Source organism: Podarcis bocagei (genome assembly GCF_964188305.1).
Source record: "Podarcis bocagei genome assembly, chromosome: 2".
Lineage (NCBI taxonomy): Eukaryota > Metazoa > Chordata > Lepidosauria > Squamata > Lacertidae > Podarcis > Podarcis bocagei.
In genome coordinates, this window is record NC_138126.1 from 50,187,940 (window position 1) to 50,214,575 (window position 26,636).

General features: G+C 41.4%; 1 protein-coding gene across 4 annotated transcripts in view; it reads right to left on the bottom strand.

Moving 5' to 3' along the window:
* CACNA2D3 (calcium voltage-gated channel auxiliary subunit alpha2delta 3) overlaps positions 1–26,636 on the bottom strand; it is a 498,964-nt gene that overhangs the window by 262,444 nt on the left and 209,884 nt on the right. For all 4 annotated transcript variants that reach the window (XR_014005100.1, XR_014005101.1, XR_014005102.1 and 1 more), the window contains exons 6-8: positions 15,112–15,243; positions 10,276–10,336; positions 10,030–10,180 (exon numbers count right to left, since the gene is read on the bottom strand). Coding sequence is in view for 1 of the 4 variants with exons in the window: in XM_081184001.1 (XP_081040127.1) it covers positions 10,030–10,180; positions 10,276–10,336; positions 15,112–15,243 (344 nt within the window). In the remaining 3 variants the exon portion in view is untranslated. The remainder of the gene's footprint in view (positions 1–10,029; positions 10,181–10,275; positions 10,337–15,111; positions 15,244–26,636) is intronic.

Genomic DNA, 26,636 nt, shown 5'->3' on the forward strand with positions numbered 1-26,636 from the left:
GAGGGGTATAAATTTAAAATCACAACAACAACTATTAAATTCTGCATTTCGTGAATGGAGGAGCAACGTAGGATCCAAGCGGGGGAGGTGGTGTATAAAAATTATCAATTAATCCTAAAGAATTTATGTGTCTCTCCACTCCCCTGATAACTTAATTTACATGGTAGCTGTGAGGACCTGATTGTTTTCCCACTCTGCACAGACACTGAGAGACAACAGAATCACAACCAGTAGGTGAAACCACCAGACATTTAGCCTAATTATCACATGGGAACGAAGACAGCGTTGCAAGAATTCATCTGCAGGGGGGAGCATGGTTAGTGAATTGCCTGAGAGCATCCTTGGTTTATTGTGCTGTGCCTTCTCCTCAATTAAGCTAAGCAGTCACTGGTTGCAATCTGCTCCATCTTGGACATCTGCCTCCATCACTCATATGGACAGTTCAATGCTCTCTGATAATCCTTAATTAATTACCCTGGCACACAGGCAAGGGTGTTTAATCTGGACCATGTCAACCATTACTGAATACTAATCTCCTATTAATAAAACAATCTGAATTCAGATGCTCATCCCTTTGGTGCAGTTGTGTTTGGCGGCCACTTTCTGCACAACCTCATTTACTGAAATTGGGGATATTCTAATTTGTTTTAAAAATACCCATAGGTATTTTTAAATTTTAAAGATATCATGTTTGCAAAATATATTTCTTATATATCTTATGGTAGATTGGTTTGTGGACATCTTAGGATTCTGGAAGTTTCTGAACCCAGTTAACATCCACACATCATTGTTCTCTATGTCTCTTTCATAAAAAGGACCTCTATATTGAAACACATTGTGAAGACCATCATCTCTTTTAAATAAAAAATACAGATCAAAGAGGAGTTCACTCAACTGAACTTGGGGAGATTGTTCTTTTCAGGGGCCACCCAGAAAATAAAACTTTCCAAACTGCTCTTCAAACTCAGCAAAGTTCAAAAAGCAGTTTGGGGATTTATATATTTTAAGGGGGAATTAGAATGCACACAGCAGCTGCATTTGCCCTTCCTACATCAATTCCCCAAACTGCTTTTTGGGAGTGTAAATAGCAGTCTGTGGATTCTGTGGAGGTAGCTTGTGTGTGAAAAATAAACTTTACGAAACAAAGCAAACGAATTCCAAAGAATATTGGCAAAGGGTCCTTTGAACCACAGTTTAAGCCAGTTTCATATTCTACCCTTTAATGACTGCATTATTTTTCACACCAGTCTTTACCATTCATCCCTTATTTTTAAAAATAAAATAATATTACTGCAATTGTTAGCCTCTTTCACCCATGGTACATTTTTTAAAACCCTGCAAGGATATTCTCTTCAGTGCATACTTACAATATATATATATATATATATCCCACTATTCAGCATACAAGCTTCCAATGGGGCTAAATAAGGGACCACCAAATTTAAAGTTCAATAAAGAGCTTTGCTGTGTGACTAACATCCAGAATTCATGGCTGATGAAATTCCTGTGCTGTACAGTATTAGTCTGACCAGCCCACATTCTTTTTGCCTTAGTAACAGGATGTTTCACTACAAACATCTTTATGACACAGCATATTTCATTTATTTATTTTGCCACCAACTTCTGTAAATCACAGCATCTCATGGTTTTTTGGCCCTTTCCCTCTCATTTCTCTCATGCTTCACATCCAAGATCTCTGGCTTCTGCTCCTCTGCTGTCACCCCTGTGTTTCACCACACTGCTTCTGATCTGATAACTCCTCCATTCCCCTTTATTTGTCCCCCTTTTCTCATGCAGTGGTCAAGCCACAATAAGAGTTAAAATTGTGCACATTGTGATAAAAACACAAGGCTTGGTTATACAAAGAATATATATTATTCAGACAATTCCCTTGTTCAGAGATGACAATGTCTCCACATAGCACCTCCAGTTTAAAAGATTTCCAGAAGGAAATATGTCTGCCAAAGTCTCGGGCAATTGGCTTAGATAGCATGGGACAAGGTATGGGGCAATTAACTCAATTTATGGGAAGTTTATATGTAGTCCGTTTTCAATGCTACACAGGAAGCAGTCTTTAACACTGATGCATTTAGCTTAGTATTGTCTACATCAGCCTTCCACAACCTGGTGTCCTCCTCAATATGTTGTTGGACTAAAATGCTTGTTGGTCTTGCTGGCTGGGGCTGATGGGAATTCTAGTCCAAAACATCTGGAATCAGGTTGGGAAAGACTGGTCTTCACTGATAGCTGTTTTCCAGAGTTTCAGGCAGAAGTCTTATTACCCAGTCCTAGCTGAAGCTACCAAGGATTACACCTGAGACCTTCTGCTTGTTAGCCATAACCTTTATCAATGAACTGTTAGGATATTTCCGTTCCACCTTAAAAGGGAGCAGGCTTTCTGTCAGAGTCTGCGCATGTCCTGATCACAGGATGTTTTTTGTTCTGCTGTTGTTTCCTTTCGATTTCAGTTGGTCAGAGAAGCTGACTGAGAATGGACGTGTTTTCTTTGTTCTGTTCATGTCCTAAATAAAGTCTGTAAATATGCTCTTTTGCTCTTCTGCGGTGCAAGCTTTTGGCTGTGCTTTTATCTGCTGATAAACAGTGTACACCAGCCTAGGAATGTGGCTAGGAATTTCCAGAGGCTTCGTGTCGCTAACTGTTGGATCTGCGTGACTACGGGAGGCCGATGGACGTCCAGAACTCCGGCTTGGGGGCTCATGATGGACACTATCTCCCTGGCAGTTTCCCAACAACAAGGTTTCGGGCCCAGATTCACAGCACCTAAGGAGAGTAAAGCTGCAACAGACTGCGTTTGAGGTATGAAGTGGGGAAAGCGAAAGGAAGGGACGTTTTCCTGTTTTACCTCGGCAAGGAGTCTTTGATCTCCGGCAGATTAATTGGCCTGGGAGCCGAGCCAGAAAGAGTTCGTGATTAATGAGCTGCCAAGATAAGGAGTCTTTGAAGGCATAGGGCTCACGGCTCAAGTAAAAGGCTGAGATGGATCTCTTACAGACCTCAGAAACTGCTCAGTGTCCTAAGTTGGATGGGCAGAATTATGAAACGTGGGCAAAATGGTGTGAATCTTTGCTGTGTCAGTTTGGGGTGTGGCATGTTGTTTCTGAAGCCCCCCCAGTTCCTCTGACAGAGAGATGGAAATCGCAAAATTCGAAAGCGATAGACATAATAGTCCTATCTGTATCTCTTGAGGAAATTAAGACGCTGGCTGGCAACACCACTGCACGTGCAATGTGGACTGCTTTGCTGAAAGCTCACAAGCCAAAAATCCCAGCCCAGAGTTTGACTGCATCGGAGGTCCTAGCTGTTTCCCAGAATGCGGGTGATTGCAGGGATGCTGAGGGCACCGGTTGCAAGCTGCAGGGGGAGCTGACCGTCACGTCATCCCAGGCAGCATTCCAGCCTCCAGGGGGAGCCAAGGAGTCGGCAGCTGAGAGCTCTGTTTCTCATGGGAACCAAGGCCATCGCCTTTGCAGAGGCCGGAAAGGCAAAGGTAAACAGAGCCAGACGCAGACGTCTGCAGATGGCCAGGAGCAGAGGGAGGGTGAAGAGCCAGAGAAAAATAAAGCGATGTTTGCTGGCACTGCTTCACCAAAGGCTAAAGGCACGTCTGCTGACCAGAAGCAGAGGGGCAAGCTGCAAAAGCCCACGCCAGTGGAAAGCAAGGTTTTGCTTGCTGGCACAGCTTCACCAAAGGCTAAAGGCACGTCAGCTGGCCAGGAGCAGCAGGGGGGCAAGCTGCAAAAGCCCACACCCGTGGAGAACAAGGGTTTGCTTGCTGTAAAGACTGCTCCAACAGCCAAAGGCAGGTTTATTGTGGATTCAGGTGCCACCCGCCACGTTTCCAAGGACAGGCATCTCTTTATCTCCTTCAAGCCTCAGGAAGGTGAGATCCACCTGGCTGATGGAAGGACGTTGCAAATTGCAGGAGAAGGGACTGTGAAACTTGCAAGTCTGCACACTACCATCAGTAATGTACTTTATGTTCCAGGAGCTGCGAGCAACTTGTTGAGCGTCCCACAGCTTACTGGGCGTGGTTTTCAGATTTCCTTCAAGAGGAGCGTCTGTGTCATCAGTAAAGGCAAAGAGGACTATTTGCATGCAAAGTTTATGGATGGTTTGTTCCATATAACTTATGATGACACTGCTGTTGTGAATAATGCTGATTCTTGTTGTGTTGCACAAACTAACAAAGTTCTTCATGCAGGTTGCATTCATGATGCGCATCGAAGATTTTGTCACCTCTCTTGGAAGGCACTGGCCAAGATGCCAGAGGTGGTTGAGGGTTTGAACATCAAACCCTGTAAATTTCACATGAAATGTGTATCCTGTGCAGAGAACAAGGTGAAGGTTGCTCCAAAAGGCAAGGAGTCTAGCAGGCAGGCTTCCAAACCCTACCAGCTAGTGCACGCAGACCTGGTTGGGCCACTTGCGCCCTCTATAGGAGGAGCAAGGTACTTCATGATTCTGATTGATTCTTTTTCGAGGTACATTCATGTGTATTTGCTCGAACAGAAATCGCAAGCGTTTCCGAAGTTTAGGGAATTCTGTGCTTGGTTGGAGAATGTGCACGGTAAACGCATTTCTTCTTTATTTACTGATCGGGGCGGGGAGTTCACTTCTCAGCAGTTTGAAGCTTTCCTGACTGAGAAGGGAATCCAGCATGACATGTCAACGCCCAGATCGCCATGGATGAATGGTCTGTAAACTGAGGAAATCCTTATATGGTCTCAAGCAGAGTGCCAGGTGTTGGAACACAAAACTTACTGAGACATTGCTTTCTCTAGGTTTTCACCAGGGCAAAGCTGATCCATGTGTGTTTGTCAAAGAGGAGGGACAAAACAAACTGTATTGTTTATGTTTTGTTGATGATCTTCTGATGTTTTGGAAGAATCAGGCTTTTTATCAAAGCACCCTAGCTCAGCTGAAGGAGCACTTTGACATGAAGGATCTTGGTGAGGTATCCAACTATCTTTCTCTGCAGGTGGAGAAGGACCAAGCAGGTAATTTTCTGGTACACCAAACACAGAAAATTGCTGATGTATTAACCAGGTTGAATTTGGTTGATGCAAACCCAGCAGACACACCGATGGTGACAGGTTACCAGGTAGACAGTACTGCTGAAGCGTTTTCTGACACAACGCTCTACAGATGCATTCTAGGCAAGATGAACTTCATTGCCAGATGTTCAAGACCTGACATAGCTGTAAGCTGTAATCTGCTTAGCAGACATGCCAACAATCCTACGGTTCAGGATTGGAAAGCTCTGAAGCGCATAGCCCGCTATTTGAAAGGGACTATGCACTACAGGCTGAGGTTCACCAGTCAGAAGACTGGGGGTCTTGAAATCTTTGCTGATGCAAGTTTTGGAAGTGACACCACGGATGGTACAAGCACTTCTGGAGTATGCTACATGTACAACCACTGCCTGTTTGACTGGTTGTGCAAGAAGCAGACAACAGTGAGCCTAAGTTCCTGTGAAGCAGAACTCAATGCTTTGTCATTTTCACTCATGGATTGTGAATGGTTGATGCAACTGTTTAAGGACATCAGGGTGTCTGTGAAATGTCCTATACAAGTGTATCAAGACAATAGATCGTGTTTGGCTTTGCTGAACTCCGAGAGTTGCAAGCAGAGAACCAAATACTTGCAGATTAAGCTACATCGTGCAAGAGAGTGTATTCAGAAAGGACTGATTCAGGTGTCCTACATGGCAGGAAATGAAATTCCTGCTGATCTGTTGTCTAAGGTTGTTAACAGAGAACAACTTAAGGTTTATGTACAAAGGTTGCAATTGGGTGAACCACAGGTACAACAGGTTACACGGAAAGGGGGAGGATGTTAGGATATTTCCGTTCCACCTTAAAAGGGAGCAGGCTTTCTGTCAGAGTCTGCGCATGTCCTGATCACAGGATGTTTTTTGTTCTGCTGTTGTTTCCTTTCAATTTCAGTTGGTCAGAGAAGCTGACTGAGAATGGACGTGTTTTCTTTGTTCTGTTCATGTCCTAAATAAAGTCTGTAAATATGCTCTTTTGCTCTTCTGCGGTGCAAGCTTTTGGCTGTGCTTTTATCTGCTGATAAACAGTGTACACCAGCCTAGGAATGTGGCTAGGAATTTCCAGAGGCTTCGTGTCGCTAACTGTTGGATCTGCGTGACTACGGGAGGCCGATGGACGTCCAGAACTCCGGCTTGGGGGCTCATGATGGACACTATCTCCCTGGCAGTTTCCCAACATGAACTACAGCCCATTCCCAGTAGTTCATTTCCTATGACTATCCTTCTGCTCTGAAACAGGAAGGCAATTTGCAATCATCTCCTCCTTTCTGGGCACCTTCCAAATAGTTTTTCTAGTTAGTACAGGACTATCCTGCATATATTAAAATGAGCAACTGTGATGGATCTCTAAGGTCAACCATATTGTCCTTCCTCCTCAAAATGATAAGACAATAATGCTGAAGTAATATTTTGAGGAAGTAATATTTTTCTCCTGCCATAAAAGTTGCTATGATACTGCTGAAAATCTTTAATTGAATTAAAATTTCCATCCCAGCCAGGGTGTTATTAATTTAATGGAAAACTCATATTTCTATAAAAGCATTGTCCCCAGGTTTCAGCCCCAGACAGAATTAGCACTATGCTTTTATGATAATATTGTTAATTTAACGCTTGACTTAGTATTTTACTTCAAAGCAGACTGGGAGAAAATGTCTATTTTTCTTACTACAGACATCTCTGTTCATGCACTGATGATCTGACCTTATATTTTAACTTAGGCCACACAAAATCAAGTGCATTGTTTAACAGTTCTTTTTGTAATTCAATCATCTAGTCCATCAATTTTAGATAGATTTTGCAATAACTTACCCGTGAAAGCGACAATGATTTTTTGGGTACATTATCTTTTTATGTTTATACTCTGGAAAGGTCTGCATTGGACATTTGTGTGCCATTTATTCATGGGTATATTTAGAAACATAAATTATCAGAGGATGAAATGAAGCCAATACATATCTGGAAAATAACCCATTTATCTGTATCACTGAACTATTTTTCAGTATTCAATTACAATAATTTTAAGAGTTGATTAAATTTTTAATTATGATCATGTGTACTCACATTGTTGATAATGAGAACTATAGACATAATTCTATGCATGGATGATTGAAAAGATAACCTAAACTATTGCTATGCAAGACAGAGAGATTTTGAGAAAAAAACAGTTTCCCAAATTTATTATATAATGTGCTTAAAGACAGAAGGGATTTCAGAAAGTGAAAGCAGGCTGAGCATTTCTGAAAATCACACCTAAGGGGGCTCCATTGTACAAGGGGGATTTCAAGCGATAAAGAAGTAGCAGATTGTCATTAAGGATCCAACTCCGAGGGCCTTCTGACGGTTCCCTCATTGCGAGAAGTGAGATTACAGGGAACCAGACAGAGGGCCTTCTCGGTAGTGGCGCCCGCCCTGTGGAATGCCCTCCCTTCATATGTGAAGGAAATAAGCAGTTATTCTATCTTTAAAATACATCTGAAGGCAGCCCTGTTTAGGAAAGTTTTTAATATTTAATGCTGTATTGTTTTTAACACTCGATTGGGAGCCGCCAAGAGTGGCTGGGGAAACTCAGCCAGATGGGCGGGGTATAAATAATAAATTATTATTATTATATTACTTTTCTGAGGGGGGCTGTATCTCAATGTTTTGCATACAGAAGAAACCAGATTTAAACCCTAGGTTCTCAATGCAGGGCTAGGAAAGTCTCCTGTCCAAAACCCTGGAAAGTCACTGTTGGTTAAGGTAGACAAGACTAAGTTTTTTATGTATTTTATTTATTTAATATATTTGTTGGTTGCTTTTCTTACCATGTAACTCAAAAGCAGCTTGCATTAAGGGCCTGTTCTCAAGCAGCTGATTTTGGGTGTTATGAAAAAAAGGGGCAGCAATTTGTTATTTAATTTATTCTTGCTGTATTTTTTTACAGGCGGGGAAAGTTTGCATGGGGTTTTCTGCCTCAGTTGCCAAAATAAGTTTGTCGGCCTTGAGAGCAAAGGCTGTGGTTGGGAAGGGCGCCATTTTTCTACTCTGAGGCAGAAAAATGCTTTAGGCCTGTCTTGAGCTTACCCATCCATGCCCTCCCAACAACCACAGCTGGGAAACACAGGAGAACACCCATTTCCTGGTTATATTTTCTGCCTTTCTTGAATAAGCAACAACTAGAGCAACGTTTTCTCACAGTATGTTTTAAAGCTTCTCTTGGACAACAGAATGATCTATTGCGTCAAAGCAGGTAGCAAGAAGATGGGAGAAAAATAAGGTTTATTGCATCACATTACTTGATAATAGGGGTGTAAATGACAGAGTAGGGCAGGAACTCCATTTCCCATCTGCCCCAGCCAGCACAACCAATGTTGAGGGATGATGGAAGTTGTAATCCAAAGCAAATGGCTAAAGTTTCCTCACAGGAGTAGGAACTCAGAGCAAAAATCATGCAGTTTCAACCAACTGACTCTTGCTCTCTAAATACAACAACCCAATAGTAAATATTGATGGTGGTAGGGTTTATAGATAAGGAAAGTATTTTCTTAAAATACACTAATTTGTATTTTTTTAAAACATACAGAATATAACTGCTTATTAACCTCATGATTAACCACCAAATGCACCTATTTAAATATTTTGATAATTAGGTTGACACATTTAGTCTCTGAAACTTATTTACTGGAGTTTTTGTTGGGCAATAAACCATTGCTGATAGAGAATGCAATTAGGCTTTCCTATTATTTGAGCTTCTAGTGATATTAATGTAGTGAGCAATTACAGATTAATAATAAATAAAAATACAGATTAATAAGATTATTAATAATAACAAACCTTTCCTGATAGAGAATGCAATTACACTTTGCTATTATGTAAGCTTCTGGTAATAATAATGTAGTGAGTAATTGCTGATTAATAAGATAGATACTATTTCCTAACATTGTTATCTCTTAAATATACAGTATGTTTGGAGTCTAGGTGCCGTTATACCATTTGATATTAATGTGCGTAGCTGAACACAAGTTTGACACACATGAAACACCAATGGGTATCCACATTCAGTTCAATGGATAGGTAAAGGTAAAGGGACCCCTGACCATTAGGTCCAGTTGTGACCGACTCTGGGGTTGCGGCGCTCATCTCGCTTTACTGGCCGAGGGAGCCAGCATACAGCTTCCGGGTCATGTGGCCAGCATGACTAAGCCGCTTCTGGCGAACCAGAGCAGCGCACAGAAACACCGTTTATCTTCCCGCCAGAGTGGTATCTATTTATCTACTTGCACTTTGACATGCTTTCGAACTGCTAGGCTGGCAGGAGCAGGGACTGAGCAATGAGAGCTCGCCCCATCATGGGGATTCAAACTGCCAACCTTCTGATCAGCAAGTCCTAGGCTCTGTGGTTTAACCCACAGCGCCACCCGCGTCCCCATTCAATGGATAGCACAGTTCTTAATACTCTTGCATTTATGTTTCCCAAAACTAAAATAGAAAACCAAACTTCTGCAACCTGCAGATAGGTTGGAATGGCAGATCATGTTGCTCTGAAGACAGAATCACAGAACTGTAGAGTTGGAAAGGACTCTGAAGGCCATATCGTCCAACCCCCTGCAATGCAGGAATCTCAACTAAAGTATCCATGACAAATGGCCATCCAACCTCTGCTTTAAAACTTTCACAACCTCACAAGGGAGTCCAATAGAATGCTGAATGGTTTCTTACTAAAGGAGAATTATTTGGGTCCTAACTACAGTGGTACAGCCCAGATCTAACTTTGCCATATCTGTGAAAAGTGTGTGTAAACAAATGAGTTTTCCAGGCAGACTGGGGCTCTGGCACATCTCTATTTCTAGAGATTTGGTATTATCCATGATCTTACACACTGTCTTCATCTCTTGTCCTTTGAATCCCTGTGTAGACTCCATATCAAGGGGGAGGGGAAATAGGGGGAAATAATTAAGCAGAAAGTTAGACATACTCACAGCAATTATGTTAAAAAAATCATCATCTCCCAGAGTATCCAAAATGGACGACACAGTCTGCTTTGCAATTGTCAGGCGGAGTCCTTTCATGCTGCCACTGACATCCACTAAAATGACTACATCTTTGGGAGAAGTGGCTGCCTGGATATACCTGGATAAACAGGGGAAGGAGGGCAGTATAAATTGAACTTACGAGATTGTAGCTCCTGGCCCCCCTGAAAGTTTTAGTGGACAGCTGTGACCTACCATTTTCGATTTCTGCAATCAAATGCAATGACTCCATTTTCGTCTGGCTCCCATTTAATTCCTGGAGAGAGAAGAAACAGGGCAGTATAGCAAAAACAAATTTTTATGTTTCAAAGTTTGAAAGAGAAGTCTGGTATTCTTATTCACTGTCCAGACTGGCTAAATGCTTTTTCTTTGTTGGGGTGGGGAATGATAATTGAAATAGCTACATTGCAGAATTCCTCAGAACTGACTTTAGAACAAAGGCCATTCCCACAACACAGTTAGTGTCTTTCACAGGGTGATTAAGATACTCAATATGCTAGAAGACGGGAACTGGCAGGGCCATGTTGTGCCAATGTTCCTCCTCTAAACTAACTTGCCAACAGTGATTATTGTCATCACGCCTAATGGTATTACTCACAGGCTGGGTGTCCAGACATTTTGGTACAGATCCTACGATCATACTGAGGTAATGTCTCTGATTAGTGGATCATAGAAAAGTATGTTAAAGGACATTACCGTTATAATTTTTATTCACTGTTACTGTTACTACTTGGTATTCAAGTCATGATGGAGGAAAAGAATTAACCACACTCTAATAATGGCATTAGGGCTGCAACTTATGGGATGAATTCGTGAGTGTTTTTATCATTGATCACAGAGTAATTAGAACCATATTTGATCCTTCCTAGTGACATGTGGATATCAACTAGAGAATAATCAAACACATTTCCTGAACTGTGGTGCTTTCCGGTGTCAAAATGTAAAAGAAATGGAAATAACACTGCAAGGAAGTGAAATCTGCCAGGTTAAGGAGTCAGTCCCAAAAAACTGAATTAAAGAGCAATGTTAGAAAGCTTTAATCTGGGTTGGCTCTGTCATGCAGCACAGTGAAGCAACCCAGCTCAGGGAGTGCTATTAAAACAGGTACATTTTTATTGCTTGTAGGCAGTTCAAGTAGCCTTAGCCATTGAGGCTGGATTTTATGTATGATGAGATATTGAAACTGAATTTTGATTGATCTAACAATGAGGTTCTACATCAAATTCAAGATGACTGCCAATATGGCTGTTGCTGTTTTTAAAGTATGAAGCCAAATGAATTTCCTGATAATCCACAGGACGAAGAAGGACCTGCCTTCCCAGGGGAGGGGTGAAGACTCCGAAGGGACTGAAGGATGGTAAGAGAGTTCCAAGACAGGTGCTGGGGGAGCTGTGGTCTTGATATTTATGGCTTAGTATGTTTGCTGACTGTTCCTTTCCCCATTAATTACCTCCATGTTTTTGAGCACCAGACTCAATTCCCAACAAGAATCAACAACTGAAAATGACCCCTGGAAATTATTACATATATGAAATTAAACATGGTCTGAAATCTGCCTGACTACATTGGGAGAATGTGGGGGAGAGAGAGAGAGAGTGTGCCCCTGGAACAGAAGAAAGCAAGATGTATTGCTTGGTGCTGCAAGTTGTGTTGGCCTCATTTGGGATCTATTTCAGGTAGCAAAATGTTCTGGGCCAACATTGCCTTTAATATGTGACTTTTTAAACTGAAACTATTTAGGATGAATATTGTTTTGATTGTTGGGCTAGCTAAGAGCCAAACTACACATACAGAAAAGCATGAGATACAGTTGTCTTCAGGCTACAAACAAATATCTGAATGCTCCCAATGTCAGAAACTCTCTTCCTTGAAAGTACCTTGAAAGCATGGCAGGAAGAAATGCCTAGTCTTCCTGCTGACAAGAATTTTTCTAAATGCTGGGAATTTTTGATGGGGCATTCAAACATGTGACCTCACAATTTATGCCCAATATATAGTTCCAGGAGGCCTGAACGTGTAGTTCAACTCCAAGCAATAATTTGGGATTAAACTCTGAGGATGTAATTTGAATACATTGTAATCCTACTCTGGAGTTCAATTCAAACTTCAGACAAATAATAAGGGAAATAGATTCCACTTCTGAAATACTGATTATTAATGCTATTCCATTCAGACATCATGCTTAGAACCTAAACCAGGTGTGAAGAGGCAGCGGTGATGGTGTTGTTCCCCTCAGCATTCAGAAATAAAGCAGAAGCACTGAATGGGAGGCATAGGCTTGATGAGGAATCAGAAAGATGAAAGCAGAGTGGACCAGAAGCAGAGCAAAAGGAACCATAAGGACACATTTCCCTTGTAGGGTGAGCACCTTATAGGCTCAGAGATAAGAGTGTGGTGTCTTCTAAAGCAGCATTCAAATAATATGGGAGGCGAGCTCTCACATATAGAATAGTAGGGGAACAAAGTCCCAATAGTGAGCCTATAACAGGATATTAGTGGAACAGTAGGGGCAGAAAGGAGGACAAAGGACAAGCCCAGGGAAAGAGTACGGTGAGCTCTTGTAACAATGGCCCCATCCGGTATAAACTAAACACAGGGTATATTGATGCTCTGAGGAGACTTTGGGCATGGAAGGTGGTGGATAAATCTAGAGTAAATATAACACAGAGGTGTGTATTTTCATTACTGTAATAGTTATTATTATTTCTTATTGGTAGAAGGCCATGCAAACTTAGACTTCTTTGTTTTGCTGTCTGTATAATTTTCTTAAATAAATAAATACACAGAGGTGAGCAGTCATTTTCCCCATTGAGGATACATTCCCTGGAGGGCCATCTGTGAGAGCCACACATGCCAGCAGTGGGAGGCATGAAGACAGCTGTAGAAAGGACCACTTATTTTCCTCCCTCCCAACCACTCAGTTGAAACAGACAGCTCTTACCAGATGTTTGAACTGATCATCTGCAGGGGGCTTATGAAATTAGTCCAAGGGTCACATGAAATTACAACAGGAGTCGTATGTATCTCTAGGGCTGCTGATTGTCCAACCCCAATCTAAACCATGGTTTGAATTTCCAAATATGCGCATGAGCCGTACTGGCTTTCATTTTCCAGCTGTTCAGCACTCTCCCATCTTCCCATGCAGCAGTCTCAGGAGGCTGAGCAACAACTATAATTATGGTTTACCAATTAAGACACATGATTAATCATAGTTTGCTGAAACCATTGGTTCTGATTCTGGTTTGTCAGAATATTTGTTAAAACAAATATAAAATTAAACATTGTTAAGCTTCCTTAACAATGGTTTAGTGTAATATCTGGATTGGATAAGGTTCATGGTTCAGTGGTAGAACATCTACCTTGCACACAAAAGGTGTTAAGTTCAATCCATGGTATCACCTGCCTAAAACCCTGGAAAGACACTGCCAGTTAGAGCAGACAATATTGAGCTAGACGTAGTACTGAGCTAGAAGGACCAAGGATCTGACTCAGCATAAAGTGGCTTTCTGTGTTCCAGCCTGAATCATTAACAATGAGAGAGTTCTCATTCATTAGCAATCTTATACTAGACATGATCCAGCCAAAATGTTTTTAAATCACAATAATTTTAAGCAACCACTTAACACTTGAACTGCATAGTTTTTTTAATTTTGGTTGGATCGTGTCCAATATAAATAATTTCATTTTAGAATGCCAAGGTGTTCTAAATAGCTTATTTGTCCCTATGGGAACCTTCTGCAGTAAGCCCCTAGTAATCAAAAATTTCAGATGAGAAACTGAGGCTAAGGAATAATATTTGCCCATGGTCAGCAAGTGAATTCAGAACTGAGGAGAAATTTAGAGCTGTGTTTCCTATGTACTTTCCGAGATATTAAAAAAAAAAGTAACTCCAGCACATAAATCCTTAGAATGAAAGCCACAGAACTTACGTTACTGTGATCTGGATTTCCAGAGATTTAATTTCAAATTATTGAAAGGAGGACATACAGAGTTAGCAACTCAAAGCCATTCTATTATCACAAGATAGGATGGTTTGTTGTGAGATTGGTGCTGTTCAAGCAAACAAGTTTTTCACAACACCCACACATTAGCATCACAATGCCATCCAGTATTATTTTCCTTGCTTAATCTGGTTTTAGCCTTTCTGCAGAAAATACAGTACTTCTTTTAATGTTTCCAACAACGCTTTTGCAATTTTAAGTCCAAGTTTGACAGCACTCATAGTCTATAATTGCACTGCATATTTCTGTTTGATATAAATGGCTGCAAAATAAAACACATTACTAATGCTTCATCCTTTTGAACAAACACCAATCAAAACAGCTAGCAAAATAAATATTTGACAGCAGAGAAGAAATGGTGTGATCATATTAACTGTATGTAAGAAAACCAGGAAACAGTTAAAGTGCTCTAAAATTATCTGTTTAACATCATTATTTTTACTTATGTGCTTTTATTGCCACAGCTGCGGTGTCAGCACTACCGCAGCCTCAAGTCATGCTTTCTAAATTCCCAAGCAAAATTAAAACTTCCTTTCTATTAAAAATTCAAATGTTGCTGCAGTAGGAGCGATATCCTAAGGGTTTCAGCTGTTTCCTTCCTCCAAGAAAAAAAAAGAAGACTATTTGCTGCTTCAGAAGGTCTTGGAGTATATGCCTGAGCTAATGGTGCCTACACTCAGAACAAATTCAACTTGGAATGAATTGCTCTGACCCTAAGTCCAGGAAGCAGTTCACAAGAAGGAATATGCCAGCAATACCTTGGCATATGTGATTCTGCTACTCAGTACAAGCAGAGGATGGAAGGAGAGCAGAAGGGTGAGTCAAGAAAGGGTCAGTTCACTGGAACACAGTAAGCCAAGAATGTGTATCTTCCTTTTCAAAGAGCAATAATTTACTCCAGCCAAGTACTGTCCATACAGTACCATAGCTACTTCACTAACAAAAGCAAAAATAAAAATAAAAAAATGAACAGAGAAGGCTCTTACCAGGGTGGAGGGAATCAATTCCCCTCCCCAAAATGTCTTCTTACCTGGGTATTGCCTAAAAAAGCCCTTTGCGCTTCCAAAATATTGCCATATAAGGGAAGGGTCACGGTCAAAGTTGTCAACAAACACTTTGTTTAATGATTCAGACCAAAAGACTCCGTTCACAATAGCAGGATCTGAAAAAGAAGGAGGAGAAGGTGTGAGAGAACTTTGGTTGGGTAATTAGCATCCAAGAACATCTTCCCCAGCAGCTGCAAGTTGTGTGTTGGCATCTGCCTGCCTTGAAAGAAAATGGAAGAGCACACCTTCAGGGGGTAAAGTCAAGCTGTTGGAGAGTTACAGCACCTGCTATGGCTGTAGAGACCGAAATGGGAGAGACATGTTTTATTGCAGGTGGGGCAGATCAAGGTGCCCAATATTGCTGCTAGAGGAAGACTGCGGCGTGTTTTTTTTCTGTGCTCCTCCCAGTGGTCATTCCTCCTCTGGTCACTGCTGTGGATACATGACCTGACTGTCTCCAGGTACTGCGATCATCTGCAAGGGATTTCCATATGGCAGGATTAATGTTGTCAGCCTTCATGTCATGATTGCAGAAATCTTTGTAATGCAGAGTTGGTCTGCCAACAGCCCTAGTGCTGCACCCAGCTTCCCATAAAGCACGTCCTTGGGAATCCTGCCATCTTCCTTCTGTGGACATGACTGTAGGTTGGCGGGGGGAGGGAAACTGACAAAGATTCTTATAGCAATCTAGCCAAAGGTTTTAAAAGTCATTTTAAAAAATAACTATCGGGAGGGGGAGACACTTTAAAATTCCTCAATGTCAGTGCAGAGAAACACATGCCCAAGCGTTCAGTACAGTAGTTCCAATGACGTGTAAAATAATGGTTGATCTCAATCGGCTTAGTTTAATGGGGTAATTTTAATGGGGTGGAAAAGAGGTGAATTGTTTTCTGCACTAACATTCATCAAGGAAAACACTAGGAGAGGAGGGAGCAGCAAAATTGTCTGAGCTACATATCTTTGAACTAAGCTTTCATCTAAATATTTATATTTACAAGCACATGCTGTTCATTAAAACAGAGCAGACTTTGTTTAAAAGACATGTCTCCCTTGAGCGGCATGCTTTTCTAAATATGGGAGGGCATGAAAAATTAAAACCAACAATACCAGAGATATCCTGGACAGGAACCATTGTTCTAGCTGAAATAAAACCAGGCTAAGAGGTCAGGGATCATCAGTTTGGAAAGACAAAAACTACCAATTTTTATTAGTTGAAGCACAACAGCCAAATTTTCAATCTTATGCCCTACAAATGTACCCAGGTCTGGGAACTGAGGAGTTGAAAAAGTCGCTCTGAGAGAGCAGGCACATAGTTTGGGGACGCTCCTAGATCCATTCTCTCTCACTGGGGGCTCAGGTAAGCTCTGTGGTGAGAAGCACCTGTTATCAGCGTAGTTCTGTTTGCCAACTATGCCCTTTCCCATATAGCCATAGTTTAGTCCAGGCTTCCTGAACCTCGGCCCTCCAGATGTTTTGAGTCTACAATTCCCATCATCCCTGACCACTGGTCCTGCTAGCTAGGGATCATGGGAGTTGTAAGCCAAAAACATGCGGAGGGCCGAGGTTGAGGAAGCCTGGTTTAATCACTGTGATTCATGAACTGGTTACCTCACAATTGGACTACTGTAATGCACTCCATGTGGGGCTTCCCTTGGGATTGATTTGGAAACCGCAGCTGGTACAGAATGCTGAGGCCAGGTTGTTTCAATACTAAAATAAATAAGGTAATGAAATATTTTCCCTGTTACTTTAATCACACTTACCACAGCAAACTAAATGTTAATCACTAAAAGCACCAAACTTTACATTTAGGAAGTTGAAGCCAAATTGAGGCCATTAAGAGTTTGTGGTGGTTCTCAGGAAGAATACCCTCTGCCCATGCTGGGACAGCATAAGATGTTTGGATGTGAGGGGATCATCCTTGTGTTTTCTTTTCTCATAGCAGCACCATGGCCACACAAAAGTGTTTTGGAGGGAAACAGCTGCCATATTTCTCACCTCGGGAAGCTGAGACCAAAGGTCTTTGACTTTGTCTTTCACTGAAAGGGGTGAATGGTTCACCTGCCTCTGCTCTCTTGCAAAAGGGAAGAAAGCCAACAATTTTGGCTTTTCCATTCCACTTCCCTACACAAGGGAAACAGCCCACCATTTATCTAACAATGGAGCAGGTAGGAAGATTTCTCTTTCACGCTACTGTAGTTTTAAATGGTGCTGCTGGAGTGCGGAAATGTTTGTTGCTGCCACTGACACTAGATGTAAAATTGACCTCTATGTAGACCAGGGGTTTTTGGGTGGTAGCTTCTCACCTGAAAAAGAAAGTCACTTCTATCTGCTTGGGCCTTTTAGGATAGCTGCAAAGATGCTTCTTTTTAAACAAGCTTATAATGGATAAGGGAAATGAGGAAGCTACATTTGCTTTGCTTTGCTTTGCTTTTGATTCTTGTGCGACTCGTAGGCTATAATTGCTTACTTTTAAAATTTCATCATTGCATTTTTATAAACCTACTTGCGTTATTATTTTGCTGTCACCTACCCTAAGAATCAAAATAACTGAAAACAAGCTATATGTTTTTTTTTTAAATAAATGAAATGGAAACTATTGGCTGGTTTCCTGTGAACATTTCAAAATGTAAGTGGAAAAAAGATTACCTAGGGGAGGATAATTTACCCTAGGCTATCCAATAAATCATTTTCCAAGCCAGAGAATGAACACAGATCCAAGTCCATAGAACATGACCAAGTCAAGTTCTATATTCTCTGGATTACACTGACTCTTAAAATGACCAGATTATACCTACTCAACCTGTAGAATATGGAGATCAAGCCTCCTGGGTATGTAAAAGATGATGTTGAAAAAGACTATTAAAATCCTAACCATTTGTCATGATTAGAATTTCACAGCAGCTCTTATAACAATATGCAGAAGACTTCACTATTCATTCTATATTCCACTTCCATTAATTCCTTAAATTGTCACTGCTTTATCTGAAACATTTTCTCAATCTTACGGGTACTCTGTATCCTCTACTACTTAGATGTGAAATGTGTAAATTATTTTGGGAGCAGCAATAATGCAAAGCAGGGCGGAGATCATCCTCCTTCTTTCTTGGAATAGAATCAGAAGCCAGCAAATTTAAAGCAAATCAGAAGCCAGCAAAATGAAGCAAATATATTTTGCTTCTCTGTCAGTCCTTTAAAGGCCTCTCTTGATTAGCCTTTTTCAGAGAAGTTTCCTGGCAACAACCTTTGCAATAAAAACCCCCCGGAAGCTTTCTCCTTTCACCCTTTTGATAAGACATATGTGGCAATGTACAATTTGTTTTAGTGCCATTTCTGCAGTTGCTATCAGGTTCTTTATTGATATTTAATATAAACAGTGCCTGTGGACAAACAGGTACACTGACAGGAATCTGAAATATAATTGTCCAAATGCATGTAGCAATTAAGTTGTTGTCATAGATATTATTGACCCTAAAAGGTAGAGCTGAGACAAAGACTGCATTCAGCCAGAATAAATGCAATACCATGGAATGTACAAAGGGAAAAGAAAGCTCACTGATAACACTTCTTGGCTCTTATATTTCTTCAGCTGATTAATATTCTATGGCCATTTAAATGTGTTTGTTTTAACTATTTATTTTGTGCTTTTACCTTGCATTTTTATCTTGTGAACCACCCTGAAATATTTGGATGAAGGACAGTTTAAATAATAATAATAATAATCATCATCATCTAATGGTGGGCAAAGCCCCGTTTCCACAAGCATTATGCATTCCAAAAGATAGGTCTGTCAAAATAAAGCATATTTCTAAATAGGTAAAGGTAAAGGGACCCCTGACCATTAGGTCCAGTCATGACCGACTCTTGGGTTGCAACACTCATCTCGCTTTACTGGCCGAGGGAGCCGGCGTACAGCTTCCGGGTCATGTGGCCAGCATGACTAAGCCGCTTCTGGCGAACCAGAGCAGCGCACAGAAACACCGTTTACCTTCCCGCTGGAGCGGTACCTATTTATCTACTTGCACTTTGATGTGCTTTCGAACTGCTAGGTTGGCAGGAATATTTCTAAATAATATGCCTTAAATTCCAGATAGTCTAACTCAAGTATCACACACCTGCTATCCACAAAGAGATATACAATGAAGAGTTTACAAGCAGATCAGTTTTAACAGGGGCTGGAGAGTAGTAGTCTCCCCTTCCCACAAACCCATACCTGGCCAGCTCTTACCAGTCAAGGCCAAAACAGGGAGATTTTGGGAGAAAACTTGGAGAAAAAGGAGACTCATCTGTCATCTCCAGGATACATGGCGTTTCCATACGCTCTGGCTTTCTTCACGGTGTTCCGTTGCGCCAGAAGCGGTTTAGTTATGCTAGCCACATGACTCGAAAAGCTGTCTGCGGACAAATGCTGGCTCCCTCGGCCTGAGAGCAAGATGAGCACTGCAACCCCATAGTCACCTTTGACTGGACTTAACTGTCCAGCGGTTCTTTACCTTTACCTTTTGCATGACTATCTGCAGTGTGTGTGTGTGTGTGTGTGTGTGTGTGTGTGTGTTCAAAATAGCGTTTAAATTTCTGTGGAAACTAGGGTTTATTGCTAGGCTATGGAAATAAGAAAGTTTAAGAGTTCACGTGCTTTTTGTTCTAATTGCAGCATGAAATGGAACAGAATTAATTATTGCCCAGACACAAATTTGTAATGTTCATGAGTCTGGATAAATTGGCAGACTATGTTGTCCAGACATACTTCATCAAGATGATTTTGATGTATGCGGCAAACTGTGACAGCGCTGCATACAGCCAGGTTTTAAGGCATCAGAATGTGCTGAAGCTATGCACAGCTGCACATACGCTCACAGGAATCAGTAGCATAAGTTTTAGAAATGTCTCCAGTTCACTATGAATTGCCTGAACATCTGGAGTTTTACATAGACAGCCCCTGGATGACCTGGGAAAGCACTTAATCAAGATCGGCTTTATTCGTGGCTGGCATCTGTGTCCCCACGCCCCCATCTCTTTTGTTTCAGCAGTAGGTAGCACTAGTTGCTACCATGCACTCCAAGAACACTGTAAGAATAATGCTAGACAGTTGTATTCTTCACATTCAGAGTAGCCCTGTTTTGCCTTAATACAACTGTGCTTTTGAAAGCTTATAATCACTGGTTCCATCATTGTGCCCCCCACTCCCCCCCAAAAAACTAGGGTGCTCCTCGCTATTTAAAGGGTGCCTAAATTATTACAAAATGTTGGAGCTGGAAGGGACAGCTGGAAGTTATGTAGTCCAATTTCCTGTTCAGTGCAGGATGCAATTACATCCATAAGAATATGAGAAGAATCTGTTGGATCAGGTCAGTGGTCCATCCTGCTCTCTCAGTGTCCAACCAGATGTCGATGGCAAGCCTGCAAGCAGGACCTAAGTAGCTCAGTCAGTAGCTCAGAGGATGAGGTCATGGGTTCAAGCCCCACACTGGGCAAAAGATTCCTGTCCTTCAGGGGTCTGGATTAGATGACCCTCATGGTCCCATTCAACTCTAAAACTATGATTCTGAGCATCTGCATATATGCTTCTAGTGAAGGAAAACTCACTATCTCCCAAGGCAGTCTTTCCTGCTGTCAAACAGTTCTTGTTAGGAGGTTTCTCCTAATGCTTAGCCAAAGTCTATTTCCTTGTTATTTCTCGTCCTGCCTCTGGAGGCACAGAGGACAAACCTTCCTATTTTGCATGCCAACCCCTCAAATATTTTGAGGACAGTGATCATGTCTCCCCTCAATCTTGTATCCTCCAGACTAATCAGACATCATATGTGAAAATCACCCATGACCTCCTAGCCTCATCATGATACCACTTTCTGTGGAGATGAAACTCTAAAGATTTGCTCCTGAGACCTGATTCCCAGACTGATTTGCCCATATTCTGTGGCTAAAATTACAGTATGGAGACAGTTTATGTGTTTACTCCTGAGACAAACACGGATATGCCAAGAATCTGGGAATAGTTAAGCATGTTCATGTCTGTCTCATTTGTAGACAGGCTAATAAATCCTCCCCATGTTGCAAATGTTGACAGAGAAGTGATTTGTGGGAGTGCTTCTCTGATGCAATTGTTAGCATGGGAAGGAGCCTCGAATGGTGATAAGGAGTTATTTTCAGCCTAATTTTTGTTTCCCATCCAAAAACTATACCAACGTTTTGAATTCATCTGGGTACAGATTTCATTTCGCATTAAATTGCTTATGAGCTTCACAGCATATATCAGGGATGGAGCCAGAGTCCTGAGCAAAATTAGACTAGCTGGGCAGAGTGGGTTTGGGATCTGGCCTGCCTAAAAAGCTAGAGGGCTCTGAAAGAACAGCCCACTTCTGTTGTTGCGCTCCTGGCAAGGGTATATTAAATGATCACCTTCCCCACATGGTTTAAGATCTTCAGAGTGTGCATGTGTGAGTCAGACATACCGAAGTCCCCTTAACCCAGACTCTATATTCCCCACTCCCTCTCTCCCCCTGGCTCACGCAACTTGCAACAGCCTTCAGGCAGTGGAGCCCAGCCAAGGAGCTCTGCAGAACCCATTAATAAATCAGTTTAGTTTCACCATGCCAGGTATGGAACCTTACATCATATCTAACAAATCTTGTGTTAAAATTTATCCAGGTCTTGCCTGGATCCAGTATTGTAGAAACAAAGTCTAATTTACCTTGAAAAAATTATGTTGTTCAGATTCTCATTTCCAAAGATACCTTCAACAAGTGAGTTTATTCATTAACATAATGTTTCAGATTCTCTGCTTCTAGTGCTGCTTCCACATTAGGCATTTCATGTAGAATAGCCTGTTTTCAGCCACAGGGTACTATAGGACAACATACACCCTCCTCTCTTCCAGCTTCTGCTGGTGGAAAGAGCACCACTGGTGGAATGGCTCTGCCATAGCGGAGTCCCGAAGCTGCCTGTGATGGCTGAGACACAATGCTGGCAGTAGCCAGCAGAAATCCCAGAAGCAGGGTGTTTTGCACCAAGGGCATACTTGAAGGTTTCACATTCATAGGATCAAAATCCCATGGGTACCAATCTTTGGGATTCTCTGCTGCACCAATCTGGAAATGGCTGCAGCAACTTTTCTCCCATCCCTCACAAAAGCCCCTGGCTAAAGCATGTGTGCCAAACTCAAGGCACTAGACTACACAAAGGTACTTTTCAATGCCCCCCAAAAGATGACAGAGATCATAGAGTCATAGAACTAAGCTCCAAGGCCCCCATCAGACCAATGTTGTCTTGTTCTCTTGGATTTGGTATTTAAACAAATACAGCACCCATGGCTCAGGGACTTAACACATTCCACTCAGGATCCAGTGATTTCAAATGTAAGGGGTTCACATGAAACTCTTCATGCATTAAAACCATGCTCAGGAATTATGAGAGTTGTAGCCCAGCAACATCTGGAGGACCACAGGTTAGCTACTCTTTCAGTAAACAAACATTTATGCTGTGCACCACAGCCTTCCTGGTTGCCAATGCTTTCTGATTCGAAAAAGGTCCATGGGAGGAGTTGCTTCATGCTATCTTCAACTGGGCTTTAATTGGTGCTTTTGTAATCACCTACCCAGGTGGACTGTTTTGCATTGCTTTAACACAAGCCCTCCTACAAAACACCACATTCCTTTGGTAAATAAGGGCACTGTGGTCAGATATAATGAGCTTCCACCTTTTGATTTGGGGGAAGTATATAAAAATAGAATTCTAAAATTCTGGAAAACTGAAATTAAGCTTGCAAGCCAGTGTACCATGGCTAGTTTTATAGAACTCACAAAATTGATTTTAGTTATTTCTGAATAAATATCAGTGTTGTGCTGTATGAACTGCTTAATACTACAAATCCAGATAAATTAAGTTCAGTGCCTAAATAGAACTCATTTTGAATTGTGTCCAAGTAAAAATAAAAAGAACAAAAAAGATTGTATAATCTAAAAAAGAAAAGAGAGGGAGACAGAGAGCAAGAATGTTGTTTTAAATGTTGTACACTTCAACTAAGTATTAACACTAAGCAAGTAGAGGGCATCTTTTTTCTTTTCTTTTTCCAATACAGTTCCAAAGTGTGATCTGTTTTATATAGAAAGGAGAAATGAATAATTACCATATTCTAAGATAACAGAGTGAAGAAATCCCACCATGGAATAAGTGCTTAAGAAAAAGTGTGCATGTATCTTTTGTAGATCTTTAAACCTTCCTTCTATACTATAAATAAATGTTGTAATATTTACATTTGCCTCACAACCATCTGAATGTAAGCCTGGCATGGCCAATCCCAAAGGACTTCAGAAAGTACTGATTATGACGTCATTTGCCATTGAGTGCAAAGGTTTAGACTAGCTCCCAAATGCATATTTTCAGGGCAGCTATTGCATCTGTTTTTGGTTGAAAGGGCAAAATAGTACTCCGTTATTCATACAGAAAGCAATACCTCTAGTCCAGAGATCTGTGTCCCCCTACCAAGGATTGCACTCTCATTTATTTATTTATTTATTGCATTTTTATTGTGGCCTTTGCTGTAAACATTCCGGGGGTGGATTGATCACAAACTGGACAAGGGGTAGATTTTTAAAAAGAAAACAGAAGCAAAAAACAGAAACAAATGAAACATCCTCCTGATGAGAACTCTTCAGATGTATGGTGTAAATATATTTATTTCATTTAGCCCATCCCCGGAGCTCAGCCACTTCGTCCCTGGTGTGGGGACTGTGGCTGAAAAATCCACAGCAGTGAACTGTGAACAAGCAGGCTATCAGTTTAAACAATGGAGCAGTTTTGCAGGAACGCAGGCTTGGAGGGAAGCTATTATAAATAATGGTGCCTCAAAGAAAATAGCTCTGTGGAATACAAATAAAAATCTATTCCTGCTTGCGAAAAGATTAGATCAACTTGTTGAAAGAAAGCTGGTGCTGGAAAACATCAATACATGGTGCACTCAATTTACATTATAGGCCATTTCTACAAAGTGCTGCTGGTATCTCCCCACCAGTATCTCCCCAACATGTAACTAATGCCTAGAATCAGGGCTACTGCACATCCCACTCACCTCTTTTACCAAACAAGATAAACTGGGATGGGGCAGAGTTGCAGAGAGACACAGTGCCTTTTGGTTGTCTACTGCATTTTCCCAACCCCTTTGTTTCATCCCCTTTGTTTATATGCTTTTTCTCGATGAACTGAACATACTGTACCAAACAGATCATATGAAATACCCACAATGAGATTTGAAATAGCCACGTGATCTTTTTGTTTTACTTGCTAGGGTCAACGTTTGATTCCAAAATTACAACATGGGGGCACAGACGTGAGTTTATTTAGAAATATATCACTCTTAGGCACAACCACCTTGAGTCTTAGCTTCCAATTTCGTTGCAGAATATTTTTAGCTCAAGAAACTTATTTCTGTGCACCTGGAGGCTTCCTAAACTTTTCTTTCATGGATTTTGTGGGTTCCCATTCCTCCCCTTTGTTTATGCTTGTGACATCATCAGGTCTGCCTCACGAACCCCTTGAGAGTATAATACTATTATAAAAATCTTGCCTAAATGAAATTACTTAGCTGGGGAGGGGGGGTCCCCTGCCTAAGATACAAGGTACAATTGCTATTCCAAGTCGCACACAATCTAACAGCAAACTTAATTTACTGTTTCATAGATGAAGAGAAGTACAAGGTTGCATGCCGCTATATCCATTTTCAAAAATCTGGTGTCCAGCATACAGGTATTTTCAGCTCCATGGTGCATAAAGGCTTATCAGCCATGAAAGCTAACAAATTAAACACAGTGGTGACAGGTGAAATTTTATTTCAGGTTTTCACTACTAGGCAGGAAGATAGATGTATATATATAGACTACAATCAATATGCATCATTCAAGGGATGAAAAATTTCTAGTTATAATATCTTAGAAAATAAGTAATCTTAGCTTGACAGTCACTTGGAAAGAGCTGCTAGGGAAGTATGACTGAATGATATTCATAGCTCCTTTTAAGTGGCAAATTGAAAAAACCCTACTTCATCAAAAGTGGCTGTGGTTCATCACATTGCAATATATTTTTGAGAAGGCTCTATACACTCAGAAGAACTTCTTCTCCAAGGCAATCAGAGCATTGATTACAGTTTGCATTTATCAACTTTCAGCAAATCAACTCATAGTGTGTAGGGGAGCCAGAGAAAGCCATGAGATGGGGTTATGCCCCACCCAACGTGGCCTTCTCTCCCTCTCACTGGGCCATTAAAGATTAAGAGACCTTTTAAGTTCACTTTCAAAAATCAAAGTTCGGAGTCTACCATCACCACAACTGCTGAGCTGGGAGAAGAAAATGACAAAATCAAACTGCAAATGCATGTCCCACAGAGATTTGAACTGGCGGTGGGGAGAATCCAGTCTTTGTAAAGTTTTTTTTAAAAAGCCAATTAGTTAACAACACATAACATAACAAAATAATACGATACAACCCCATCTGTTTCACTATACTTAGTTATTTTCTACATTTTCTGAGTGGTTTTTGTTCAACTGCCCAAAGAAAGGAAACTGTGAGAAATATAATTGTTATGCATGTGACCCCTGTTGCCATCTTAGCTGTTAAAAAAACAAAAAAAACCCAAGAAACAAAATTGCCATCCTGAATAGGAAATCAGTAGCAGGTAAAAAAGTCATTTACCCAAACTAAATTATCCATGGGCAAGATATCTGCAGCTGCATTCCTTTTAATTCCTGTCAGATGTATGATGCTGAAATCCCCAGAGACCAGCCCCCACTCCTATGTTTACCCTTTGCACTTGAAGCCAAAGTACCATTCCCCTCAGTGGAAGCTGTCCTTCTCACACCAGTAGCAGGTTCAGGGGGGGAATCTGGACTGGGACTGCAGTGGGGGTAGGATTAGAAAATATCTACCCCAACACCAGTGTTCTGATTCTGTTCAGCCCCACCATACCATTAAATAGTCATCTGTACAATGGCCCATCTACTCCAGCATCCTGTTCTCACAGTGGCCCACCAGACGCCCATGGAAAGCCCATTAGCAGAAGCGGGGCGCAAGTTATCTCCTGTATGATTCCTAGTGCAGTACCTCTGGATGCAAACGGGATCCGTTCCGGAGCCCCGTGTGCATCCTGAAGCGAACGCACCCCGCGTCTGCATGGGTTGCGATTTGCCGCTTCCGCACATGACGTCATTTTGAGCACCTGCGCACGTGCGAGCGGCGAAACCCGGAAGTAACGCACTTCATTACTTCCAGGTCGCCGCAGAGCGCAACCCGAAAATGTTCAACCTGAAGCTACTTCAACCCGCGGTATGACTGTAACTTATATTCAGAGGCCTTTGGCAGTGAAGGTAGAACATATCCATAATGTCTGGTAGGTATAGGTAGCCTTATCCTCTGTAAATTTGACTAATCCTCTTTTAAAGGAACAGGCAGGTGCCTGAGACAGGCCTTGGTTGAAGAAGGGAGGGAGGAGGGGGTTATGACAACCCTTTGCTGCTTCTGC